Genomic DNA, 25,747 nt, shown 5'->3' with positions numbered 1-25,747 from the left:
TGTTTGGTTTTCATTGCTGCAAGAGCAGACTGCTGACTCAAATTCAACTTACCATCCACTTGGACCTCTGAAGTTTTGCTGCAAGGCTGTTTTCAAGCAGTTGGTATCTAGCCTGTATTGTTGGTGTTATTTCATACTAAGCACTGGATTTTGTATTTGCTGTTGCTGAACTTCATAAGGTTTCTATGAAGTCAGTTCTCCGGACTGCTGAGATCCCTTTCTCTGGAAACCCTACCAGTCCGGATAGACTGGAAACTGTCAGGGTATGTTCTTGCTCATCATTCAGGTTGCTGATGAAAATGACAGTCAAGTTTAAGAATGTCATGTGGTTTAGGAAGACTTTCATGTGTGACAAGAAACAGTGCTGGAAACCAGAGAAGGTAGCCAGAGCAGAGTGCTGTGAGCTATCTTGTGGGAAAGGATTTTTTAGGAGCCCTCACAGAAGAGCTCAGGTGTTACCGTTGGAGTTACTGACTAGTAAGTGAGTTTGAAAAATCAGTGGAGGAGTCAAGTGAGCTGGTAAATGACACTTCAGCTTGCAGAGCTTGACAGAGAGGTTGGCAAACTACATGACTGTGCTGTAAAATCCTACTTTTGCTGTTTGGGTATCCAGACATAGAATTAAAATTTAGAGAAGGAATCCAGTCTTTCCCATTCAGCCTTGTATTGATCCATTGTGGAAATTGAAGGAATATAACCTAGAAGTGTATTTCTGCCTTTCTTAGTAACATATGGTGCCAATTCCTGCTTCTTTTTAATTCTGAGCGCCACACTTCATATGGAATTGTGTACTTTTTTACTTGAGTTCGTGTTCTTAGGAAGCTGTTGGTTCTCGAAAAAAGAATGGATAGCTCTTCCTGTAGGCACAACCTCTCTTTTTGTTCCTGGAGTAGTGCACAAGGCAAGAGAACAAGGGTCTTCTTAGGCCTCTCTGTGGTTTACTTTTTGGTTGGGGTTTTCTTTATTCCTTGTATGGACAGTAGATTTCCTTGCAGTGTGGAAGTTATGAACATAAACTTAGCCAAAGTAATTGCTGGCCACTGGTAAGGGACAACAAAGTAGAGCTCTCAGTGATCTGCCCAGGTAAAGTAACAAGCTAAGTTAGAGCAGCCCAAGGTAGCCTTGATTGCAGTCAATCTCTAGAACTAGAGCACAACTCAGATAAAACATCAGATAAAAATAATTATCGGCATAAGATATGAATTCTGTTTTTCCGCTAGAGGAACATTAACATAACTAATAACAAAAATTCAGGGAAAAAACCTAAAGCTGACTACAGTTCAGCAAAATGCAAGAGAGGTGACTTTTGCTCTTAAACACCTGCCATCACAAGTTTTTCTTTATATTTTGATTAGAAAAGTGGGGAGCTAAGAAGCTAATAAATTTGGATGGGGGGAGAAGGCATAGTGTTTGAATTTCTTCTTTTTTCTTTCCCTTTTAGGTGCACACTTACGTAAACACTACTGGAGTACAAGAGGAAAGAAAAAGTCGATCAAGTGTGCATGTGCCACTGGAATCAAAGCTTTCAAACACTGAAACAACTAAAGTGAAAGAAGATCAGATGTGTACTGATGACAGAGATGCTCAGGTTCTCCTGGAGCCTGAAGGAGTGAAGTTTGTTTTAGGACCAACACCTGTTCAAAGGCAGTTAATGGAAAGAGAGAAACTGGAACAACTTGGGAGAGATCAAGTTAGTGGCAGCAGCACAAACAACACTGAATGGGACACTGGGTACGACAGTGATGAACGTAGAGAGACACCATCTGGTAACAAATTGGTGTATGAAAATATAAATAGGTTATCAATCCCTAGTGCCTCAGGGGTCAGGAGAGGTCGCTTGACATCAACCAGTACCTCAGACACCCAGAACATTAACAACTCTGCTCAGAGAAGAACTGCGCTGCTGAACTACGAGAACTTGCCATCCTTGCCTCCTGTTTGGGAAGCCCGCAAGCTGAGCAGAGATGAAGATGACAGTTTAGGACCAAAGACTCCGTCTCTGAATGGCTACCACAATAACCTAGATCTGATGCATAACTATGTCAATACAGAGAATGTAACAGTACCAGCAAGTGCTCATAAAGTAGAATTTACACGACGTCGGGACTGTACCCCAACAGTCTTTAACTTTGACATTAGGCGTCCAAGTTTAGAACACAGGCAGCTCAACTATATACAGGTTGACTTGGAAGGTGGTAGTGACTCTGACAACCCTCAGACTCCAAAAACCCCCACCACTCCACTTCCGCAAACTCCAACCAGGCGCACAGAGCTGTATGCTGTGATAGACATTGAAAGAACTGCTGCTATGTCAAGCTTGCAAAAAGCACTGCCCCGAGATGATGGTACTTCTAGGAAAACTAGACATAACAGTACTGATCTGCCTATGTGAGCCTGGGGAGCATTGAATCATTTGCACCTTTTGTGAAGTTTATAAAATTGAAGATGCGAGTACTTTGCATTTCTTAACACTAACGCCTTTTATAGACTAACAGAACTTTTTCTGCATACTTCATGTACTTGTCTTACTAAAGGGAATTAATGTAGAGCAAGTATTCATTTTAGGTAACACTATTTCATTCTACAGTCGAAGTAATTACTGCACAGCAGCATCACCACCTTTCACAGTGCCTCTTTAATTGATTAGAGTCTGAGTGACATGTCAGTTATGAATTTATAAATATTCTGGTCTGGTGCCTATACTCGTTAATGGCATTTATAACACTTTTTAAAGCCTCTTGATATGTGCATTATTAGCAGGTAAACCTAATCTTTCAATATACATACCTGACATTCATTCCTCGTTGAAGTGGTTCCTCCAGAATTAAATGTGTGTAATGCATTAATTCACTCAGTTTGACATACACAAGATATATTGGTTCATCTCAAGGAATATAAACACCACACCTTTTTTGTCTACGGGCAAGAAGGCCTCTAATTCCTGACAGTTTTCTTGACACATTGATGGTTGTTGATCAGAGCTATAAACACATCAAAAAACAGCTTTAAGCTCCTTCCGTTAAAATAGAATTCCAAGTGACATATCAAATTCCCTCTGAAATCTGACAAAATTTTAATCTCATCAAAGTTTTGGGGTTTTTTGTGAAGGAATTCACAGGTGGGCTGTTTGAATTAAGGCTCTCTTGTTATTTCTTAGTTCAGTGTGCCTTCTTTTCTTTGCATTTGTGTGTTCCCTTTTTATTTGTTCCATAATGTCTTGTTTTAAAAGTCAAAGTAATGTACATAGCTTTAATTGTTCAGGGTCATCTATGTATTTGTCTTACTCTCTGCATTTGACAAAGCAAGACTCTTGAAGGTCAAATGGTTGTCTTCGTCCAGTGTTCTACTTTTTTATGCCTGACAGAAATATTCCAGCTCTCCAGCAGCATGCATTATTGCACAACTGGAAAGGTTTATTATGCAGTTATTGTCTTCCTCTAAAGCATCAAACACAGGTTACACGGGAGGCAGGGTACTGGACTTGATAGTTCTTTATAGAAAGTTGTATGTTCTAGCAATGTGCATCCATAGGTGATAGTGTACTTTAATTTAAAAAGATACATAGTAAATTATCTGAAGGTAGTATTATCTATGAGCATACTTGTTTTCCTTTTGCAGTTGGTGAATTTGGTTACAGTGATGGCTGCTCAGTGTTACAGGTACATCCAGGTAGAATGTTTGTTGAATATGCCGGAGGCACCCTTAGAAGTTTTTTTTTGTTTTATTTTGTTTATTAATACTCTGAATAATGTTAGAATTCTGGAAGTATTGCAGGTGCACCTTGGTACTAGCAGCAGAAAAGATTGCTCTTGAGCCTGTGATTGCAAAGGAACTGACACTTGTGTGAACTGGTGTGATGTAAAATAACCCTTGAACTGTGAGGAAAAACATGCAAGAAAAGCCATTTGGAGATCTGAAAAAGCATTAAGGGTCTCCATGCAATATTTGAATTGAAGTTTTATAGATACCAAACTGCAACTATTTTCTGTCTCTTAAATTGGTGTGTATTTCTGTTCCTACAACTTTTTTCTTTGGTCTTCTCTCATTTAGTAGTGGCAGCAGTAGTAGCACCTGAAATATATGTCTCTTGCTGTACTGTTAGGTGGTAGCAGACCACCTTTTCACTCTGGCTTTCATTATTCTTTACAGACTGTATGGTACTGAAATACCAGATGGACAAAGAACATAATTTGCTGAAGTAAAAAATGGGAGTCATTGAGACCATTGTGAGGAACTTAAAAGAGATATTTAAAAGAAACAAACCTTATTAATTATTTCATGGTCAGCCTCTGCATACTCTTGGATAGACTCACTGACTTTTGAGGAGACCTTGGTACTCAAGAAGGTAAAGACTACCTAGAGCTAGGCATTTTAAGGGTTACAGACAGGTGGGAATTGTTCTCTTCTCCCAGTCAGCCAGCGACAGGACAAGAGGACATATGCTTAAGCTGTGCCAGGTAGATGTTAGCAAGAAATTCTTTATAGAAAGGCTGATTAGACATTGGAATGGGCTGCTCAGGGAGGTGGTAGAGTCCCTGTCCCTGGAGATGTTCAAGGAAAGACTGGACATGGCAGTTGGTGCTGTGGTCTGGTTGACAAGGTGGTGTTTGGTCATAGGTTGGCTTCAGTGATCTCAGAGGTCTTACACAAGTCTCCTGACTCTGTGATTCTGTAACTACTCCGTCACATCTTTGCCGTTGCCTCACCTTATGGACCTCCTGGTCCATACTGAAGAGAAATTGCCATGTATTGCAAAATACTTACTGGATTAATAATATTGGTGTGATTCTTGTTCTTAGCATATAGCTCACTTAAATTTGTGAGCTGAACTAACGCTTCAGCATGTGTTTTGAGGCAAGCCTGTTTTGATCTAGCTAGCTGCTTGGAAATATATGGTCCTCATCTGTATAGTTTGGACTAATTAACTGGACCCATAAAACACACCTGTGAGGCAGGGAAGTAATAATATTGTTAACTACTAAATAGGGAAGCAGAGGCTTTGGCTAGATCATAAGTGACCTGCTGAAATTTCAACAACCAGCCATATCCCTCCTTAGTTCTGGTACTCTCTTATGCATTTATTCTGAATAGTCTCAGATAGAAAGAATGGTCTGAGAAAATTTTTTTACATTGTTGCAAGTTTCACAATGTTTTCTTAGCTCTGGTCCCCAGAATTGAGAACATACTGAAATTTCAACTGTCTGTAGCCTTAATTATATTAACAAGTCTGTTGACATATTTTCCAGGACTACTTTTTTAACCTGTTACATTTTACAAGTGGGATAATGCTTTCTCGTTTTGTGTACGCTACAAACATGCTGGGTAGTCCCTGTCACCCAGACTACTAATTTTTAGCATTCCTTATTTTCTACCCCTTGAAGTAGATACAGTTGCAATGCACTTTACCCTTTGAGACTTGGTAAATATTTTTTCAATTCAGTCTCTTTTAAAGGCTGTGATGTTAGATTTAGTGTCTGTAATCTAGGATTCAGTTTTCAACTGAAATCTCTCCATGGTATTTAGATCATATTTATTTTGGGCCCACAGGTGTATAGACTGAGAAATTAGAAATATGTAACCATTTTCTTTAGTAAATGTGGCATGTTAAGTTTACATAAACTAGGTCCTGTAAAAATGGTAGCAGCTCCATCAGTTCTACTTTTCATCCATAAGTGCAGTCGGTTGCTGCCCTTCAAACACATTTGACAAGGGGAAACCTCTAACTTTAGGTATTCCTTTAGTGCAATGATTTGGGAAAGACATACATTGCTGTATTTTTTGAACAAGGAAACTGAGTCGTTCAAGAACACAAAAAAGTGACCAAAAGTACATAATAAAGATTGTGCTAGAAAGTGAGAATTTATTCCATTGTTATATCAGGAAAATAATCTTTTCCTCAGAAGGACGACCAATTGTTTTAACTTTTGTGGTGTTTTTTTTGCTGACTTCCTAAAACAATATTGAGAAAGACCATTCTGAAAACCTTGACACTCATTAGAACATACTTTGTTTCCCCCAGTGTTTTGCATTTGACAGGGGTTGAATCTGATGATATGCATTGAAGCCCTATTCCTATAAAAGTCTTCAGAGCTCTTACAGAAAATAAAAGTGTTGAAGTAGAAATTTCCTATAATAAATTGATAAAATGTCCTTCCCCCCCACCCCCTGATGTTTGATTATTTGTCTGTGTTTGCACCTCTGATTATGGCTTGGGTGTAAAAAGGATCATGGAAATGTTTAAACTGTATGAAGTCCAAACCATTGTCAAAACAGGGCTGCTTTTTATAGGTGACAAACCAGCAGTTGATTTTGCTGGTTTTATAACACTGTATTGGCTCAAAATCTGGCTGTTCTTGTTTTTGTTTTATATTTAACCACTTCTCAATGAAAGAGATTCAGGAGAGAGCAGATTGTTCTTATTCATTGTCAGTGAAGTAGAAACAAAATTCTGATTAATGTCAGTAACTATTTTAAGCATATAATGATATATCTGATTTGGACATCTATTTCTAAGCAGTATTCCTTGCTTCATGTAAAGTGAGATCAATGGTGAAATTCCATTTCTGCACTGTACTAATTTATTTAATGGCTGCAAATAAGATGAAACTAATGGAGTAGGAACTAGTAGTGGACTTAAATCTGAAATTCTCCTATTTCCCCTAAAGGTGTCTGGTCCTTCATTGTGATAGATAGAGTTAGGTATTTTTGGAATTTAATTCTATGATCTTTCCCATCTCTTCCTTGAGGTAGCAATTCAGGCATTTATATTTGACAGTATTTACTTAATATAAACCTAAGTTCATTTATTATGTCTTTATTTTTACTTCATATACACTCCAAGAAAAAAAAAAATCCAGAAGAAATTCCACCACAAAAAACTGCGTTAAGATGGAGTCAGGTTTGCTGATGTCCTTCTTACAGCAGATTATGAAAAAGGAAGTCATGTTGAGGTTCTTTCACTATCTTTAGGAATTACTTCCTCTTTCGGACAAGATAAGTGAATCAGAAGAAAAAAAAAGAGCAACTTAGCATCTGCAACTCTGACCATGTATACATTATTACTTGTGCTGTGCTGTAAGGTATGTGACTAAGTCTGTCAGATGTCTTATGAGGATGTTTTCCTAACACGGTGTTTACTCCAGATTAACGCAGTATTTTGTTTGGAAGAATATGTAGGTGTACAGTTAGAAATAGAATATGAGAAATAAGGTTGATGAAACAAGTGTTGGACATTTCTGTATTTTTATACATTATGAAGGGCATTTTTAAAATTTTTCTTGCCATTTTAGTAATTATTTAGTGTGGTAATATACATATATTGTGACAATGTTTTCTGCTATATCCATTACTTTGGTGTAATTCTATTTTATGTAGCAAATATGTGTATATAGAAAGGAGATTATGTAAAATGATTAAAAAATAGGCTCAAGCCCTTCAGAACAGAGACCATCTTCGTCTGTGTCTGCAAAGTACTAAATGCCTTGGGGTTCCAGCCAGAGCTCCTGTCTGAGACCTGTAGTGACTGAATTGCCAAGTGAGGAGTGTGGGGGAAACAGCTTCCCTGCTTCCCATGGGAAGTCTTAGTATAAAAGGTGCTGTGAAGCTCACCCTGCCAATCCCTGGTGCTGGGGCGGTGCTGTGTACGGCTGCTCCCAGCGCCACCTGCCAAGCGACCCAGAGAGCCCAGAGTCCACGGATCCCTGGCTTGGGTCCTTCCCCTTGGCAGTAGGAAAGAAGTCTGACAAGGAGCTTTGATGTCATCAGGAAATCTTCCTTGTTAGCAGGGTGACCCTTCCAGAGCTTGTTCGGTGTGCATGCAGTGTCCTTTGAAGCCGAACAAATGATTTCTGTTGACTTCAAGGGCCACTGGATGTGCTCCTCCAAGATCAAGTTCTGCTGATGTAACAGTTCTATTACACCTGAGGACCTGGTTGGTCAAGTTCTTCAGGAATGGCCTAAAAATATGTAAAAATATAAATATATTTAATTAAACGTACTGAAAACCAAATCCTATTTGTTGTGGTCAGAGTTCAGATAACTATGAGAATTTTGATTTCTTAATCATTACTTGCATATATGTTGCTTTAACTTTTGTGTATGAAAGAGGAAGTGATTCTAAAATGTGTGAAAGGTCAGGATTACACCTGTATTTTAATGGTCATGTTATATAGGAATGGATGTCAGCGAATTTAACTCCATAATAATGCAGTTTTTTTTGCATTGGAATATGTGTGTATATCATACACCCACATTTTATATATAATATATTATATATTTGGTACTAACTTTGTATTTTGAAATTTTGCCAAATCGTGAACACAGATGTTCTCACTTGTAAGACTTTGGTACTTAATAACTGAATGTATAAGAAATGCTCTGGTATGAGAGGAAAGAGTGTTGTATGGTGTCCCACAGTCCACATGGCTCGACCAGCAGGCACATTGCCTTTTTCACGTCTCGCTTCATTGCAGCATCACCTTTGGTCTCCTGGAAAGCAGTCTGTGTCCCAGCCAAACTGCAGGCCAGCTGCGCACCGCGCTAGCGTCAAAGCTGACTGGTAGTAGTGATACAGTAGTCACCAGTGTGCCACAAATGCATTTATTGAATGCAGAAATAGACATTTCTACAAAGGCCAAAATCTTGTGTTGTATGTTCCTTTCTTGTCATTACATTGTATCATATTGTAAGATTATTGTATGTCCTAATTTGCATTATAAAATGTTTTTTCCTACTTAAAGGCATAAATATAGCAACTTTGTATAAAGGTAGCTTTCTAGATTTTTATTTCTTTTATATAAAAAGTCTAAACAGTGGGAGTACCGTTGCCAAATTGTTTATGAAATTTCAAGTAATTTTCCCTGTTCAATTAATTTGTTTTTACAAACATTCCGTATTTCTTATACTATGCAGAAAGAGTGTATTTTTATGCCATTCCATGTTAATCTTAAAATAATTTCACTTCTTTTAAGCTGTCATTATTGAGAAAGCTTACCAAATGTGCATTTTTTAAAAAAATGTGTTATGTACATTTTTCCCCTTACCAGTGCCAACTTCATTTGGAAAAAAAAAAATTGTAGCATGGCAATAAACTATTGATTTTACATTAAAAATTGTCTGTGGGTTACTTCAATAGTTTGCAGTGTTAGTGTCACTGTATTGTGTTTTGTTTGTATAAACTTTTTTGCTTTTCTTTAAATCATTGCTTCATGTACCTCTCTCTGCTCTCCTCCCTGCCTCCATATTCCAGTCATTACTCAGTAGTAAAAAAAACAAACCCAAAACTGGTCATGGTGATCTGAAGTCTGTAAAATCATCTCCAATATTTTGTTTCATTTCTTCTGGTTTTCTGTCACATCTTTGTCATGAACGTAGGTTGGGATTTTTTTTTTTAATGAGATTTTTAAAATGAGGCATTTTTTTTATTCACATACAGCGAGTGCAACTTGAAAAATTGCCCTTGGCACAACAGAGGTGAGGGCACTGCAGAGCTGAGAGAAGCAGACCCCACAACCAGCACTGCTGCAGTGTTCTTCCTATTCTGGTGTCACTACTTTTTACACATTGTAAATCATCGCTTAAAAATGGTCAAAAGCCCCTTAAACCAAATTTACTAATTTGCTGTCGTTTTTCTGTGAGCATTGGATATTTAAAAAGCTGTAACTTGGATAAGTCTGAGGCACTTTAAAATCTTTTTTCTCCCAACTCACCACAGTAGCAGCAAATGTAAATTAAAATGAATTACTACTTCAGTGCAAATCTTTATGAATGCTGTGATTCTGAGAGAAGTTGTTTACCTTGTTTTAGTTGTATTATTTCCCCTACCCAAAACTTAAATAGTTTTCTCCATAACTATGAGGAAAACTAAAGATATTTAAATTAAATTAGTAGTCTAGTTTTCAGAAGAGGGTTGTGAAGGGAAGTGTATCTAACTGTGAAGAAAACAATACAAAAAGCCTAACATACTCAAGAGCTAACACTAACCAGGTATCAACAAAAGTAGCAATACAGGTCAGAGTTGGCAGAGTTTTTGTCACATTCTTTTTTGCTGTCTCCATTGGGATGGATTTCTGTCTGTGGCTGGTTTGAATCTAGAACAAGCAACTTCCCACATATCCCACGAGTTTATTATCTAGCAGCAAGAAGAGGGATACCAGCTGAAATTAATAATTGAGAATGAGTCATACAAAACAATAGAGGTTGGCTTTGGATATGTCATTTTATATGACCTGTTGGCTTTTTGTGTAGAGGAAAAGCAGTGACAAAGCAAGGTTGAAGTGTTGTCTCGCACTGGCAAAGCTGCCAGGGCAATAGTTACCCGTTTTTCCTTACTGAATTGCGGAGGGTATCGTGTGGGGTTGCGCTGGGCATCTCCTGTTCGCTGCTTGTAACTGGAGGCGTGGTCTAAGAACAGCCGTCTCGGATGGTCTGTCAAGCGCACTGGAAGGCCACAGGCAGAAACTAAAAAATGCTTTTGACCTCCAGGAATATCACCGAACCGGAGAATCATAAAAGTTGGAGCTGGAAGGGACCTTAACAATCATCTAGCTCCAAACCCCCTGCCATGGGCAGGGACACCTTCCACTCGACCAGGATGCTCAGAGCCCCATCCAACCTGGCCTTGGACCCTGCCAGGGATGGGGCACGCAGGCTTTCTTTCTCCAATGCCTCTCCACCCAGTGTAAGGAATTTCTTCCGAACGGGTCTCCAACCCACAGATCCCATCCCCCGGCCGCGCAGCCGCTGAGGGCGCGGGGCCGGACTGCGGCTCCCAGAAGGCCGCGCGCCGCCGGAAGCGGCGACCGCTGTGACGCCAGTTCCGGAGGAGCTCGTGGGGGCTGCGGCGCGGCGCTGGTTCTCTGCTGAGGGAGGGGCGGACGGCGGGTCCCGGCGGCACCGGCACCATGGTGAGCGGCGGGGCGATGGCGACGGCCTGGCCCAGGGCAGGGCCGGGGGTGCGGCGAGGCCGGTTGGTGCTGCGTTCTGCGCGGGCGGGCGCGCGGGGCCTGGAGGCCGCGCCCTTCCTTTCCCGGCGCCGTGCCGGGGGTGGGGGCGGCGCTCGCGACCCCGCGCGCGGGTGGCCCCGAAGGTTCTGGAGCCGGGGCGGGGCCCGGCCCACGCGGGGGGACCCCCCCGAGCCCGCCCTGGAACACGTGTTGGGGTGTTTGAGCCTTGTTCATTTAAGGCATTGTCTGCTGCGCGAATGGTAGTCCTTAAAGGCCGGTGTTGGTTACTGCTGTAATTAATTAGCATCGGTATGCAAAAGAAAAAAATTAATAAAAGACGAGTTCAGCTCAGGTATCAAAATGCTAAAGCCTCAGTATGGTCAGTAAATAGACTTCTTTTGGTTCCTGCTGGTTGTGGCTGCCCTCGGGTTGTAAGGAAGGGCCGGCGAGTTGGGGAGAGCAGCAGCCACGAAGGGATGTGTGCACTGCAGTCGGTGAGCAGCTGCACTCGGTCTTGTAAGCTTCACAAGACTATGAGATTGCAAGAGGGATTTATAAGAACCTTAACTATTTCTTAAATATACCTATTATCACAACAAAATGGGGGATTAAGGAAATTTTATTAATAAAAACATTCAGTTGTTAGTGTCAGGGATTTGCTTTTCAAGCACGTAGTTTTATTGAAGCTAGAACAGTAGTCTTGCATTAACTGTGTTTCAGGCATCCATTTCCCTTGCTCCTGTGAACATTTTCAAGGCAGGTGCAGATGAAGAGAAAGCAGAAACAGCTCGGTTGGTGAGTTTAATTCTCTTAAGAAACTGGTATTACTTAGAGGTAGTTAAACTTTCTATTTTCTACTACTAAAAATACTTACACTATATCATGATACGGAGCTTCTGTCTCTAACTGGATTTACTTGTTCCAGATCTGTAAACAGAAGGGAGAGAAAAATTAGAGAAATCTTCAGTGCCAAAACCGAAGTAGCTCTATTGAAGCTCAGAAGATTGGTGTTTATTGGGTGGCATTTCTTCTGGCTTTGAGACAGACTTACTGTTTCTGGGAGATTTAAGTATATTTGATCTGGTTATGAAAATTTAACAGTTAAGAAATTTGCCTTAAGCCTCTGTTGAAGGAGGTGGAAGGTTTGGTTAAAATGTCGAAAGCTATGTGATGGTGTAGAATTCCTGTATTACAGTAGAAATAAATTGTTCCCTGAGGCATATTTATTTTCATTTCAGTCATCCTTTGTTGGTGCCATTGCCATTGGTGACCTAATCAAGAGCACCCTGGGGCCTAAAGGCATGGTAAGACAGCTGCAGGCTCTCAGTAGTCATACCTGTTAATTTAGCTTTAATAGTTCCGGTGCGCTTTCAAGCAGTATTCTAAATCTCACATCTTGTAGGACAAGATTCTTTTAAGTACCGGGAGAGACAGCTCTGTGACAGTTACTAATGATGGTGCAACCATCCTGAAAGCTATTGGAGTTGACAATCCAGCTGCCAAGGTCTTGGTTGGTGAGTTCTTACGGGCTTGATATTTCCTAATTTGTAACTCTATCACAGTTTTTATTTGTTCTTAGAAAATTGTTCTTGAAATTCTGTGAAAAATTGAAGGAAGGGGATCAGAAATCCTAAAGTAAGAAGGGCAGGGTATTGCAAGAGTTGTGGCATTCTGCAAAAGTCAAATTGTAGTGTATGCTGCTCTTCAGAACTGTTTTTTCATCTTCTTTTACCTCAACCCTGCTTTGTCCCATGACTCAGAAGGATCTAAAGACAGCTATATGCCCACTTTTTGCAGTATGAAAATTCGGAGCAGAAATCTGTGCAGCAACCAAAGTTCTCTCTGTGTCTCCCAGATTTAAATCTCTGTTACTCAGTGAGTGCTGTACTTCTGTAGAGTTTACTGTTGTGAGCAACTGTTTTATTGTGCCAGTGGTCCACTGCTGGTGACAAGCAGGAGCCTGAACTATTGGTTTCAGGTTTCCTACTGATTTTGTCTTTGCTGCGTCCCAGTTTATCAGCAGTTCATGTAGCAGACCTGGTTATTACAGTTTCTGATCCTGTATCTATGACTTAGAGCTTCTATCCATCTATACTTCCTTTTGATAACCACTATTAGAATGGGGAACACAGGGGAGCATCTTGACCATCACCAGGCTGAAATTGGTGTCTAGGTTGCAAATAAAGAGCAAGAATTTGAAGGATGCTGAATTTCATTTTGATCTCGTTTTTCTGGGGATTATTTTAGAGTTCCCTCTTTACACAAAGAGTAAGACCTGTTTTCCTCGTCCAAATTAATGCATGAGAAAAATAGCATTAATACTGTGTTTTCCTTCTTCAGATATGTCAAAGGTTCAAGATGATGAAGTTGGTGATGGAACTACATCTGTCACGGTGTTGGCAGCTGAATTACTGAGGGTGATGTATTATGTTTTTTCAGATGTTTGTCAATGTAGTTCTGTGATACCACCAGTAGGAGGTGTGTTATCCTATGTTTGTGAAAGGGCTCCCAAAGTATAGAAAGGAATAGCTTGCCCTGTTGCTGTTGAACTTAATAGGGGGGAAAAAACAACCCTTAGGTATTGCATCATCATTTTTTGAGTATTATTGTAGACTGTCATTCCTTATATAAGTTTTATAAACTCTCAAGTGTTTTAAGTTGACTCTTTACAGGTCACTTCCTGGCTATTGCACTGAGCAGCATGCAGCACTGCTTAGTTGTGAGGCTCAGTTCTCTGAACTCCATTTCTATAGAAAAAAAAGTCCTGCTAAATTCTGCTCCCTGCTCAAGGCCTGAATCCGTACTTTAAACTCTGTTCCTTTAAACTCTGTTTGGATTTTATGTTTATGGAAAAATTTACACTGCCAAACTGTAAAACTGAAATTACTAGGGATTTGAAAAGGATTTGAGAAATGAGTAATTCTTCCTTGCAGAGCTGTGGCAGATGTGCTGATCATCTCAGGTCCAGGAGCTGGGATCAAGAGCATCTTAAGGAGTCATCTATTAGCTTGACAAGTTCCTCAGAAAAATGAAGATAGCTTTTTCAACTACACTTTAAAGTTGCATCCATAAAGCGAACATGTCATCTCTAGTTAGTGTAACTGTACTTTTTTGGGAGGGAAGTAATTATTGATTTCATTTAAATAGGAGGCAGAATTACTGATTGCAAGGAAGATTCATCCTCAGACCATCATTGCAGGCTGGAGAGCAGCCACAAAGGCTTCAAGAGAGGCACTTTTGAAAGCAGCCGTGGATCATGGGTTAGTAATGTCCATTTGCTGTAACTCTTCATAAAAAGCTACTCAAGATCAAAACATCAATGCAAATTGCAGTCCATTGGTAATTTTTTCATTCTTACTAAAGCAGTGTGGAGGCTGAGTTCATGAATTTTAACAGTTGAGAAGAAAATGCTGGGGTTTTTTTTCAAACGAGCTAATGAAGCTTTATGATATTCAAAATACTTACGATGTGCAGAAATTAAATACAAGCTGTAATTTGTTCCCCGGAACAAAGATCTGAGCTGTTATTTCATATTTCGAACTCACATTCTAAATACAACTATTTCCCATGCCCTGCACTTTGAAAGCACAAACTTTCTAAAACTGAATGTGAAAATTCTCCTAACAAAATTTGGATTTCACATAGAAGGTTGTGTTCTGGGGCAGTGGAGAGATTCTGTGCAGTGTTCCTCAAAAGAGAATTTGGTACATATAGATACAGGCTAGATGAAGTGGTGGCTAGACTCATGGTGGTAGCTAGTGGTAGTTAATGCTTTCAGACTTTCCACCTTAACTGAACTGTCTTTATTTTAGTAATGATGAATTGAAGTTCCGTGAAGACTTGATGAACATTGCAGGAACAACTCTTTCATCAAAATTACTTACTCACCATAAGGATCATTTTGTCAAGCTGGCTGTAGAAGCTGTTCTTAGGTTGAAAGGTTCTGGTAATTTGGAGGCTATCCATGTCATTAAGAAACTTGGTGGAAGTTTGGCTGATTCCTACTTAGATGAAGGTAAGTCTTTGAGTGTTGACTGTGTATGCACTTGAGAAATAAAGCTGCTAAAGGCTACACATCTATGTAAATTGGTTATGGGAAACACTTATTATTATAATATATTATAATTTATAATAATAATTTATTATTAAATTGAATACTAAAGGTGGGGGATTTTGTAATAACTAGTAATTGTACTCCTTTTTAAATTTGAAGTTTTACAAGACCTTTCTGTTACTACAGGCTTTTTACTTGACAAGAAGATTGGTGTAAATCAGCCAAAAAGAATTGAAAATGCAAAGATTCTTATTGCAAATACTGGTATGGATACAGACAAGATTAAGGTATGTGACAGAACTACTGTTGAGAAACTGTGTTTTTGTAAATGGAATTTTGAGGCTGAAGACTGAACTCTCTTTTCTTTGATTTAGATTTTTGGCTCTCGTGTTAGAGTGGACTCCACAGCAAAAGTGGCAGAAATAGAACAGGCAGAAAAAGAAAAAATGAAGGAGAAAGTGGATCGCATTCTTAAACATGGAATAAATTGCTTTATTAACAGGTACTTATTTCTGGGGAAAAGGGGAGAGTTATGTTGCTCCCCATGTTATTTTAATTCACTCCGCTGGAATAGGCAGTTAAGTGCTGAGCAGGTACGTAGGATCAAAGGACTTGGACCTTAAAGCATATGGCGGCCTGTGCTTAGTGTGATAGTGTTTCTTCAGAGAAAGGGTATTTCAAAAAGCATCATAGTTTGATTTGGGTTTTTTTTCTTAGCTTTGCACGTTTTCCTGTTACTGCTTTTGCCTCTGTGTTGTGCAACATTCCATGTGTGGCAGGTGTCTCATACACTAACTGCTTTAGTAGCTTTCAGAAATCTGTCCTGTGTCCATGCTACTGAGAATCTGGTGTCTTTTGTTCCTGTGTTGTTTTGAAAGGTTTGTTCTGGTGTGATGGTGAGATGTGTTTTAATTTTAGGCAGCTGATCTACAACTACCCTGAACATCTCTTTGGAGCTGCTGGTGTCATGGCTATTGAACATGCAGACTTTGCTGGTGTAGAACGTCTGGCTCTTGTCACAGGTGTGTAGAGTATCTTGTTGTATGAAACTTGGAGTAGTACTTCATTTGTTTGATCATTAGTAAACATTTAACTCACTTAAACATACTACTTCTTCTCCAGTATCTGTGAATAAAGGATCATAATGCAAAACATGGAGTATAATTTAGCAAGTTAGTGCCAGTTAGTAATTTTCTTTCATATTTTAAAAATATTTTCAGGTAAGTTCCTGCTTGATAAGATTTTGAAAGATTTGTTTTCTAGGGAAAAGATGAAACTTAGCAACAGAAAGAATAACTCCACAAGTTAATACTAACAGTTTTTGATTCAGTGATAGCACTTGGTTCTAAATGGCTGTTGTTTGACTGTAATGATAGAGAAGACTAAAGAGTCATGCTTTGTTAAAAATGTGGGCCTGGGTTGTTGACTTGAGGTGGACCTCAAATGATATGAACAACCTTGGATATTTTGAGTAGTGGTCAGCATAACTGTGATTCTAGTAACTAATGAAAATGAAACCTGTGGAATGCTACAGATAATTCTCACTGCTGATGTTAGAGATAGTTAACTGGGACATCATAGCTGATTTTGAAAGTGATCAGGAAGGATGATGAATTTGCTTTGCAGGAGAAAGGAAAAGACACTGACTTGTTTAGTGTCTTAGCATAACTGAAGTAGCAATTGTGTGTAACTGTCAGTAGGCACACTGACACAGGAAAATGCTAGACTGGGAGGAACATTGCTTTCTGGAAGAAATTCAAAGTAAACTTTCTGTGCAGAGCATATGGGCCTTTTCAGAGCACATTGGCTTGAATAGTATAGCTGAAAAAAGGACAAGTTTTTAATACACACAAACTCTCTGATACAAGTCTTGGTTTTCCTTGTAGTGCTACAACTATGCAGTGCTGCAAGCTACTGTGAGATATTTGAGCATGCACTGGGAATGCATACATGTAAAGAGTTTTCTAATAGGAGGAGGAAAGAACTAGAATTAAAATGATGTTGTGTTCAAAGACATTTTTGTCTTTGTAGTGCTTGTTTCATTTATGATACAGCAGTTTGCACGTCATGCACAGCATTGCTGCTACAACATGGAATGAGACTTGGAGGAGTATGGTGGCCACTGGTTCTCAGCCATCATCAGGCAGGCAAAATAAATACTGTCACAAGCTCAAGTTTTAAAGCATAAGAAGCTTCATTTAGTATTTTATAAATACTTAATCACTAAACACTGAAAACTTGAAACATAATGACATTTTAGTGCTAACAAAGATGATTATTCTGTTACCAGGCACAACTCACAAGCATTGTAGTCCTTGTGATATGAAACAAAACATTGGTGTTTTAAGGATTTATCAGCATTGGTTAAAGGTTTCTGGTGCTTACATACTGACATGAGAAAGTTTTGGCTTGCAGCAGTTACAAAGATGGTTTTTTTTCACACACAACCCTCCCTTGATTAGACCTTGCCTGAAGGGATGCTTTCATTGTGAGCTCTGATTTCTTTATGATCTTTTATTTCTTTTCATCACACTTGTAGGTGGTGAAATTGCATCAACTTTTGATCACCCTGAGCTGGTAAAACTAGGAAGCTGCAAGCTTATTGAAGAGGTCATGATTGGAGAAGATAAACTCATTCATTTCTCTGGAGTGGCAATGGGTAAGTGTTTGATCACTAACATTTGTGTTAACCCTCTGCTAATGCTATATAGTTTCCAGTGAGGCATAGGAATTCTGTAATGATTCATGTAACTCCTTTTACTAGAGCCTTGCTTTTCAGTAAGTATCTACAGTTTCATGGTTGAAACTGTGGATGTTTTGTATTATATGAACATATATAATAATTTCTAAGGATTGGAACCAAGGTTTCTGCTTTGGGAAATTCAGTTGACAAGAAAAGTAGCAATATGTCATACTTAAAGAGCTTGAGAGCTTGTTCTAGTAAATGCTGATGCTCATAATTTTTCAGGGAGTTTTGAGGTGATATTAATTTTCTGTCTTTGAAATGTTATCATGCTTTCTTTTGCTCCCAAAATTAAGTGATAAAAATATTGACTACAGTGATAGCAAAACCATTGTAAATACTCTGTTACAGCCCATTTTTTTATCCTGGTTTCTCTTTTTAATCCTTTTACATTTGTGCTTTCTAGGTGAAGCTTGCACCATAGTTTTGCGTGGAGCCACACAGCAGATTCTTGATGAAGCAGAGAGGTCTTTGCATGATGCTCTCTGTGTTCTGGCCCAGACTGTGAAGGACACAAGAACTGTGTATGGTGGAGGTGAATATCAGATTCTTTGTAAATGTCACACATTTTGTATTACTGAACATCAGATGTGTAACATCTGTGTATCTTCAATGAACAGGTTGTTCAGAGATGCTGATGGCTAATGCTGTTGCAGAACTTGCTGTCAGAACACCTGGCAAAGAGTCTGTTGCAATGGAGTCCTTTGCTAAGGCTTTACGAATGGTAGGTTTATTTAATCAGATTGCTGGATAAAGAGGCAAAGTTTCATGAAATTTACAAACTTGTGACATTGGATATTTGCTTCACTTTAAGAGTTTTGGTTGTCCAAAGTAAAAAAGTGGCGTTTAGCAATACATCTTGGATAAACAAAGGGGGAAATTGTTTTTTTCTCTTAGGCAAAAAAAAGTACTGGTGTTTTAATAATTCTGCATGTTACAGAATTGTTAATGTTCATATGCTAGCCCTCTAATTGGTTCTTGCTGTCCTTACCTGATAGTTAAAAGTGCTGCAGAAATAGTACGTAAAAATCTAATCTTATGTAGCTGACAACTGATTTAGAAAAGAGCAACCCTTCTGTTCCATTGATGCTGTAGTGCTGTTTAGGTGTATCCATACTCCAGTACTATCTACAAGTTTCTAGACTTGAACTGGAGATTGCATCTTGGTAGGAAATAAGAGTGTCACAAGAAATACTAATACAGTTGTGCTAACAGGCTGTCAATTTGAGAAAAAATTTACTTTCTGCAATTTAAATTTGGGAAAACCTTTCTCCCAAGAAAATTCAAGAGCATAGTAACACTTGGCATCACCTTTTCAGTCAACACATGCAAGTTTGCACTGCTGTCACAGAAACAGTGAACAGAATGGTCAGCTAGTTAATGCTTCCCAGCAGACTTGTGCTTTTTAAATGAAAAAAATTCTCCAGTTGTAGTCTGAAATGATAAAAGACAAGATTATTTTTTTTTATTCTGTCCATGTTAAACGAACTGACAAATCTGCTAACATGCTTTTGTCCTCTTAGGTACTTTCTTAAAACAGGGTCTTGAAATTCTTAGAAAGTTAGTTTGGGTTTTTTACTTTCTCCTTATCAGAGTAATAGATCATCTGCCAAGTTTCTGAAACATCTTCTTGAAGTTCATTTGTAAACTAATAACATCAAAGTATGTTTCATATTTACTAACAGTTGGTCCCTGTGTTAATTAAAAACAACCTGTGTTTATCCCCTTAGATCCCAACAATAATAGCTGATAATGCTGGCTATGACAGTGCTGATTTGGTTGCTCAGCTCAGAGCTGCTCATAGTGAAGGGAAGACCACTTATGGACTGGGTAAGTGGATCAGTTTTGCTTCTATTTGAATTGCTGTTTGGCAGGTCCATTAAGCTCATTAAAATTGTTCATGTATGTCTGTCACATAGATTCAGCAGGGAGAACTGAGTATGTTGATTTGTTTGCTTTGCCTAGAGCTTGGGTGTACAGCACTACATTCCTTTTCTGTTCTACCAGCCTTTTGACAGTAGAGTGAAAACCTTTGTTTCTTAAGTGGATGGTTTCCACCTCTAAATCCACTTTCCTTACGCTGAGTCTAGTTATAGGAAGCTTAAAAACAAAAGCATTGCTGTAAAACCAGCAACCAGCTAAAAACCCATAAGAACCGATAAGAACCGAACAACCTTCCCTTTCCCCCCCGCCCTTCCAAAAAAAACCAAAACAAACCCAAAACCCAGCAACCCAACTGAACAACAACCACAGAGTTGTGGAGAAGAATCCTGAAGTTAATATACCTAAGGACATAGTGCTGAGAGTCCTATTGGGATCTTGTGTCCTCATCACAGTGTATAAAATTTTTGTCATTGTTTTTAAGTAATTTTAACATTAGGCTTAAATCAGGAGCCTTGATGTAGATTTTATTTAATACTTCCCTATCAGTGTAGTTCATTTGAGCAGGTGAGTTACTATGCTCTCAGCCTCTTGTAATTTCCTTAAAATAATGCTGAGTTAAATAAAACAAAACAAAAACCAAAAAAACACCTCTTAATGCATTTCTTCTTACAGATATGAAAGAGGGTGTCATTGGGGACATGTCAGTTTTGGGAGTAACAGAAAGTTTCCATGTCAAGAGACAAGTTTTGCTGAGTGCAGCTGAAGCAGCAGAAATGATTCTTCGTGTAGATGACATCATTAAAGCAGCACCAAGGTATGATCAGAGTATCTGCATGGTCAGTCACAGTGGTGTAAACCTTCTGTGGAAGCGTAAGGGTGCAGAGAAGTCTTGATCTAAAAAAGCTTTACTTGAAAGGGAACCTGACATGTGACATACAGATGTTCATATTAGATAATTTTATTACATTACCAGTATCATCAGGCCTTTAGTGCCATCAGCAAACTTAAATTGCACTGTCTGAGTAATGCCTAGTTTATCTCAGGTCACCACTAAACACCTGTACAAGTGGCCGACCAAAATGTAAGGGGTCATGCTTTCTTTTTTCTTTTGGCAAGAATAGTAGTGAAATGTCCAGCTATTTCCGAGATAGAATCTGCAGCTAAAACAGAGACATATTTGTTAAAAGGTTTGAGGAGAATTGCCGCTGATAGGCAAGTGCCTGGGTGCCTGCTACCAGGTAGTTTTCCCTGCTTTTTGAATCACGAGATTTGTTTTTAGCATAGTCATGGGTGGCGTGTTAGCTCTGAGGTGGTTCTGGTTTTTGTGTGTTGAGATAAAGCTGTCACTGAACACAGAATACTAGCTAAAGATTAAAAATAAGGGTGGGTGAGGAGGGGCTGGTGGGCATCAGTGTGGTGTGATTTTTCTGATTCTTTTTCTCCCCAGAAAACGTGTACCAGACCATCGCCCCTGTTAATTTTCTTCAGTACCCGAGGATGTGTGGACCAGATCTCACCTAGTAATTTTTTTTAATGGTCTAGTTTTTGTGAGGTTATGGAACAGAAGCTTGAGACAAACAGCTCTCCATCAATGGCACTGTCTTCAGTTGGTTTTTACTTACTGGAGCTATTCTGTGTTGTGGGGAAGAATTCACATTCAGGGATGTATAAACCGGGGGTTTTATACAATCCTATTCATTCTGTTCCTTCCAGGTTCCACTTAAAATGCACAGAAATAAAAAAAATTAAAAAAATTCAGATCCCCCAAAGTTGTATTTCTTTCTATAGAACCAGGATGAGCCAGATCCATTAGGACAGCTATGGTGCACATCCTCAGGCCTTGGCTGCTTCAGGGAGTCACTAAGCTCTCGTGGCTCTCTGGTTTGTGTTGACCTGCTGTGTTAGTGTGAGTGGTGTATTCCAGTCCTGGCTGCATAGGTTTTGATTTGGGGTCCTAGAAATAGGCTCTGAAGTTACATGGTATCTTTTACTAGTGATACTGGAGGGGATTTTTTACTTGTTTGGTTTTGATTTTGAATTTTTTTCTTTATGATGGAAGAGAGAGTGGAAGAGGAACCTCAGTCAATGCCCAGAACTACAACTAAGTGATCTTACAGCTTTTTACACCACAAATGTTGCATTCTGCTGAGGGGAGAGAGGAACATGCAGTTTGGGAGAGAGAGCAGCATTCAGTACCTATATAGTGTTGATCTATAAAGTACTGGGCTGACTTTACAAACATTTATAGTCGAGGACACTTAGCAGAAAATGTGCCAGGCTCCATAACTTTCACTTCCTCCCCTCTCTGCCCCATCCTTTTCATGTCTGTTGTGTCCAATCTTTATATTCATGCTGCAAAGGCAATATGTTTCTTGACTGGACTGGTTTCTTTGTGCCTAGGTTGGAAGGAAACCTGTGATGCGTGCAGCAGTCTGCAGATCTGCAGATCTGTGATGACTGTAAGCACAGACAAGCAGGGGCCCGGTCTGTGTGGGGGCCCAGAATTGTGCGTTGTGAGGCCTCGTGACCTCTCTGGATCTTGCAAGTGTAAGGTGTTGTCAGCACCTGGCAAACACCAGGGCAAGTCTGCCAAAGCAGAAAGATTAAGCTGAAATAAGCAAGTATGTGCAGAGATTTTTCTCCCTTAGATTTCTCAAAATGAAGGGAATCTGCTTACAGAATCCTCCCCTTAACTCTTGACTCTTCAGTTCTTCAGAAGTGACAGTACTGTGTGGATAGGGCTGAGTGAAACACAAACCACTGATAAGCCAGCAAAAGCACACTCATCCCCATCCCTTCAGATAAATACAGTACCAGCTCAGTTCTGTGGGATATAAAACACTGACCTTGGATATTAAAAAAAATGCCCCTAATTCATGTCCTGCTTTCCCTTCTGTAGGAAGAAACTGTTGGAACAAGACTAGATAAAGAATTTGCAGTTAATTCCAAAGGATTTTTTAAGTTGGCAAGATGGTAGTATACTTTTATTTAATTTGACTAGTAGCACACTACATGGGTGCTAGCCAGATGCAAATTTGGACTTCATTTAACAAGACAACAAGTGCTAGCAGAGTCTATATATTTCCAGATAATTTTTCAAACATGTAGATGACATTAAGCAGTCACAAACTGGCATGGAATCAAACCTTTTCTGGGAAGACAACTGCCGCTTCTGCAGGCTCTGCTGGTGAGACAGTTCTGCTCGAAGAGTGTGCCACCAAAGGCTCTGCACCCTTGTAAAAAAGCTGTCACCTAATTCAATCATGCTACAGAGTCTAAAGTTTAAAATGTCACTTTGAGCCAGATTTCTGTTACTCGAATAAAGCAAAGCTTAAAAAAAGCGTGCATTTTTAAGGAGATCTGAAGTGGTCTAAGTTGCAAGCTTAAGAAATACCCAGCTGAAATCAGCTGAGTAAAGTTTGCCTCATCAGATTATGTGCAAGCCTATAGTGACAGCTAACAGCCCTGGATTTTATTCATGCAAGTTTACCTTTGCAGCTCTTAGTGACTTTTCCTTTTTAGTCAGGCTTTGATTTTCTTCTTTGCTCCTGCATGAGAACTTGTCCTGTACAGCTGCCCTTAGAGGCAGTGTTGCCAGTAACAAAACGCAGCAGCAAAGCCTATAGCTTTCCTCACCATCATTTAAATTCTGCTCGGCAGTAACGAAGCAGTTGTCACAAATTTTGCAGGAAGAAAGAGGAGAGCCCCCTGTGCGTATGTGCTGTTTCCTTGATAGTGCAGCCAGGACTTTGCTACTGCTTCCCACTCAGCAGACGGAAACCTGCAAGGTGTTGCTGTGTTTCAGGTAAGTAATTTGAGACCAATGCTGTGAGTTGCTTTAGAGCTGTGGGTCTCAGCAATGATCACCTTGAATGGTAGCTTCCAGCTGAGCTGGGACACCTCAGCAAGGTGGAAGGGAGAAGAGTAAGCCCACAGGTGAGGAGCGGCGAGTCCATATGTGCTCCATGCAATCCACCCATGGCAAACACCTGAACTGAGTCTTCATCTCTTGTGAGTTGTCCGTGGTCCCAGTGTGGGAGGAGTGGGAGAGGGAAGAAGTGTGTTCTAGGGAGAGTGCCGAGTGCTGCACAAAGATGGTTGTCTGTACAAGAGTTTTGCTGTCACACTGTCTTCAAGCTGGTGCACGTACTCCTGATGACTGCCAGGTGGTATGGTGCTCCTCGGACACCAGCAAGCAAGGGAGAGGTAGAAGCTGGCAGTGGTGGGAGTGCGCTGCCACCTTGGCCAAAAGGGGCAGTTCAGCGTCAGCAGGGCTCGGCTTCTGGCTCGGTCTTGGCAGCAGGAGGTAGCAATGGTTTCTCATCGAGCGTGATTTCTATCACCGCTCCGGATCGCTTGCGGGGCTCAGGGGTCTCTTCTGACCATCTGCCCACCCTGCGCACCCCTTTGGCCACTTTGGGTGCATTCCTGCAGGGGTTGTGGTCATAGATCACCAGCTTCAGTCCAGGGAGGTGAGCAAGGCTGGGGAAGAACTGGATGGAGTTGCGATCCACGTCGATCACCTCCAGGAAAGGCATGTCCAGGAGCACGGGAGGGAACTCGGACAGCAGGTTTCCTGACAGCCAGATGGTGCGCAGCTCCTGCAGGCACTGCAGCTGGGGAGGGAGGGTGCGCAGGGCGTTGGAGCCGGCATGCAGGGTCTTGAGCAGGCTGAGCTCACACACCACTTCGGGCAGGTACTGCAGGCAGTTGGACTCGATCCAGAGAGTCTTGAGATTCTGCAGGAGTCGGAGCTCGAGGGGCAGGCTGCAGAGCTTGTTGTTGCCCAGGTAGAGGATGCACAGCTGCTTCAGTGTGCACACAACTAGGGGCAATGCTTTGAAGTTGTTGAAGTCCAGTGCCAAGATCTGCAGGTTTTGCAGCTGTTCCAGCTCAGGGGGAAGATGGTTCAAGTTGTTGTCACTCAGGTACAGCTTAACCAGTTCCCTAAAAGAGCAAATGTGCACAGGCAGCCGCCTCATCTGCCTGCCGCTCAGATCAACCATTTTATCCGCAGGCATCTCTTCTAGGTCTTCTATAAGGTACTTCTGGCACTTGTTAGAGGGCACAAAAGCAAGTATGGCTTTCAGACTGTTGCCCATCTCAGGATTTTGTTTTGGGATGGCTGGGACTGCGAGGGACAGGAGCCTGCCTCGGTCTCCTGCTGCACACTGGCCTGTTGGTAACTTGTTCTTCTCAATATAAGGCTCTCTTTACATGGCACCAGCCATTAATCTCAAGGGCTCTGAAATGTTTCTGATAACTGAATGAGTGTTTGGTGACGAGGATTATAGACAGGCTGACTCAGGGCCCAGGTCTCCCTCTCTCACCCACACTCCCACTCGCTTGCCCCCCCAAAAACATTCATTCTTTCTTTCCTCTTCTTGCACACTGTAAATGTTCTCTGATTTTGCCCCAAACAAAATTAGGGTCACACCAACACCCAGTCCCACAACTCTTGCTGCAGCTGTGCTGTCTGTGTAGCCAGTGCAGGCAGCAAGGATGGGCTTGAGAAAGTAAACACCACAGCAGACCAAAATTTTAACCTCAGATGTTTAACTTTCATTAAATTTTCAGCAGAAATGTCAGATATAATCAAATTGTTGTTTAAAATACCTGTCAAGACTTGACTGACTTTCAAGATGAGTGGCACTTTCAGGGATGTATTTTGAAAGGTGCCAAACACTTGGATTTCAGAGTGTAACTTGCCACCCCGTATTTATCTTAAAGCTTTAACACAAATACTTGGCAAACTGCTATCTTGAGCGGTTCTACTGTTTATGTTCCTAATTTAATGGTATTTATTATAGCCTCTGGCACTCTTGACTGTATAGGAGGACCTTTTTCATTATGTTTTACTTCTTGTCTGCAGGAGCTTTTTCATTACATTATGTTTTACTCCTTGTCTGAATCCCAATGTAATGTGCTATCACAAATCGCCAAGGTTGTTCTCCATCTGCTTTCCAGCTGTGCTACTGCAGTTCCCGTGTCTATACCAAAACCTGTCACGAAACTCCCGTGGATTTAATTCCATCAAGATTCTCACTTGTTATGAATGAAGTAAGTCCCATTTTGAAAAGTTATGGCTATTTAGATGTGACAATATAAACTGTTCTGTCATCA

The 25,747-nt window shown here is 40.3% G+C and overlaps 3 protein-coding genes across 6 annotated transcripts in view; 2 read left to right on the top strand and 1 right to left on the bottom strand.

The window, feature by feature from the left end:
- Nucleotides 1-5,490, top strand: part of LOC131573746 (fibroblast growth factor receptor substrate 2) — a 46,617-nt gene extending 41,127 nt beyond the window's left edge. For all 3 annotated transcript variants that reach the window (XM_058827972.1, XM_058827973.1, XM_058827974.1), the window contains one exon: nt 1,442-5,490. In XM_058827972.1, the coding sequence (XP_058683955.1) occupies nt 1,442-2,392 (951 nt within the window). In that variant the 3' untranslated portion in view covers nt 2,393-5,490. The remainder of the gene's footprint in view (nt 1-1,441) is intronic.
- A 5,319-nt stretch (nt 5,491-10,809) lies between these two features.
- Nucleotides 10,810-21,532, top strand: LOC131573749 (T-complex protein 1 subunit beta). Its single transcript, XM_058827976.1, has 16 exons — nt 10,810-10,904; nt 11,664-11,738; nt 12,182-12,247; nt 12,346-12,457; nt 13,284-13,360; nt 14,091-14,203; nt 14,756-14,958; nt 15,184-15,284; nt 15,372-15,499; nt 15,916-16,019; nt 17,537-17,656; nt 18,147-18,275; nt 18,361-18,464; nt 19,471-19,570; nt 20,297-20,438; nt 21,072-21,532. Exons 1-16 carry the CDS (start codon nt 10,902-10,904, stop codon nt 21,100-21,102), a joined length of 1,608 nt encoding a protein of 535 aa, XP_058683959.1. The 5' UTR covers nt 10,810-10,901; the 3' UTR covers nt 21,103-21,532.
- On the bottom strand, nt 11,820-24,795 carry LOC131573750 (leucine-rich repeat-containing protein 10-like). 2 transcript variants are annotated; one of them, XM_058827979.1, is made up of 2 exons: nt 23,115-24,795; nt 11,820-11,870 (listed from the first exon to the last, which is right to left on the bottom strand). In XM_058827979.1, exon 1 carries the CDS (start codon nt 24,724-24,726, stop codon nt 23,890-23,892), a length of 837 nt encoding a protein of 278 aa, XP_058683962.1. In that variant the 5' UTR covers nt 24,727-24,795; the 3' UTR covers nt 11,820-11,870; nt 23,115-23,889. The 2 variants fall into 2 exon arrangements, with proteins under 2 accessions (XP_058683962.1, XP_058683960.1); XM_058827977.1 differs by lacking the exon at nt 11,820-11,870 and adding an exon at nt 18,899-19,174.
- Between the last annotated feature and the right edge of the window lie 952 nt (nt 24,796-25,747).

The sequence above is a fragment of the Poecile atricapillus genome, chromosome Z (genome assembly GCF_030490865.1).
Source record: "Poecile atricapillus isolate bPoeAtr1 chromosome Z, bPoeAtr1.hap1, whole genome shotgun sequence".
Classification (NCBI taxonomy): Eukaryota; Metazoa; Chordata; class Aves; order Passeriformes; family Paridae; genus Poecile; species Poecile atricapillus.
This window is presented reverse-complemented; position numbering and strand designations above follow the sequence as displayed.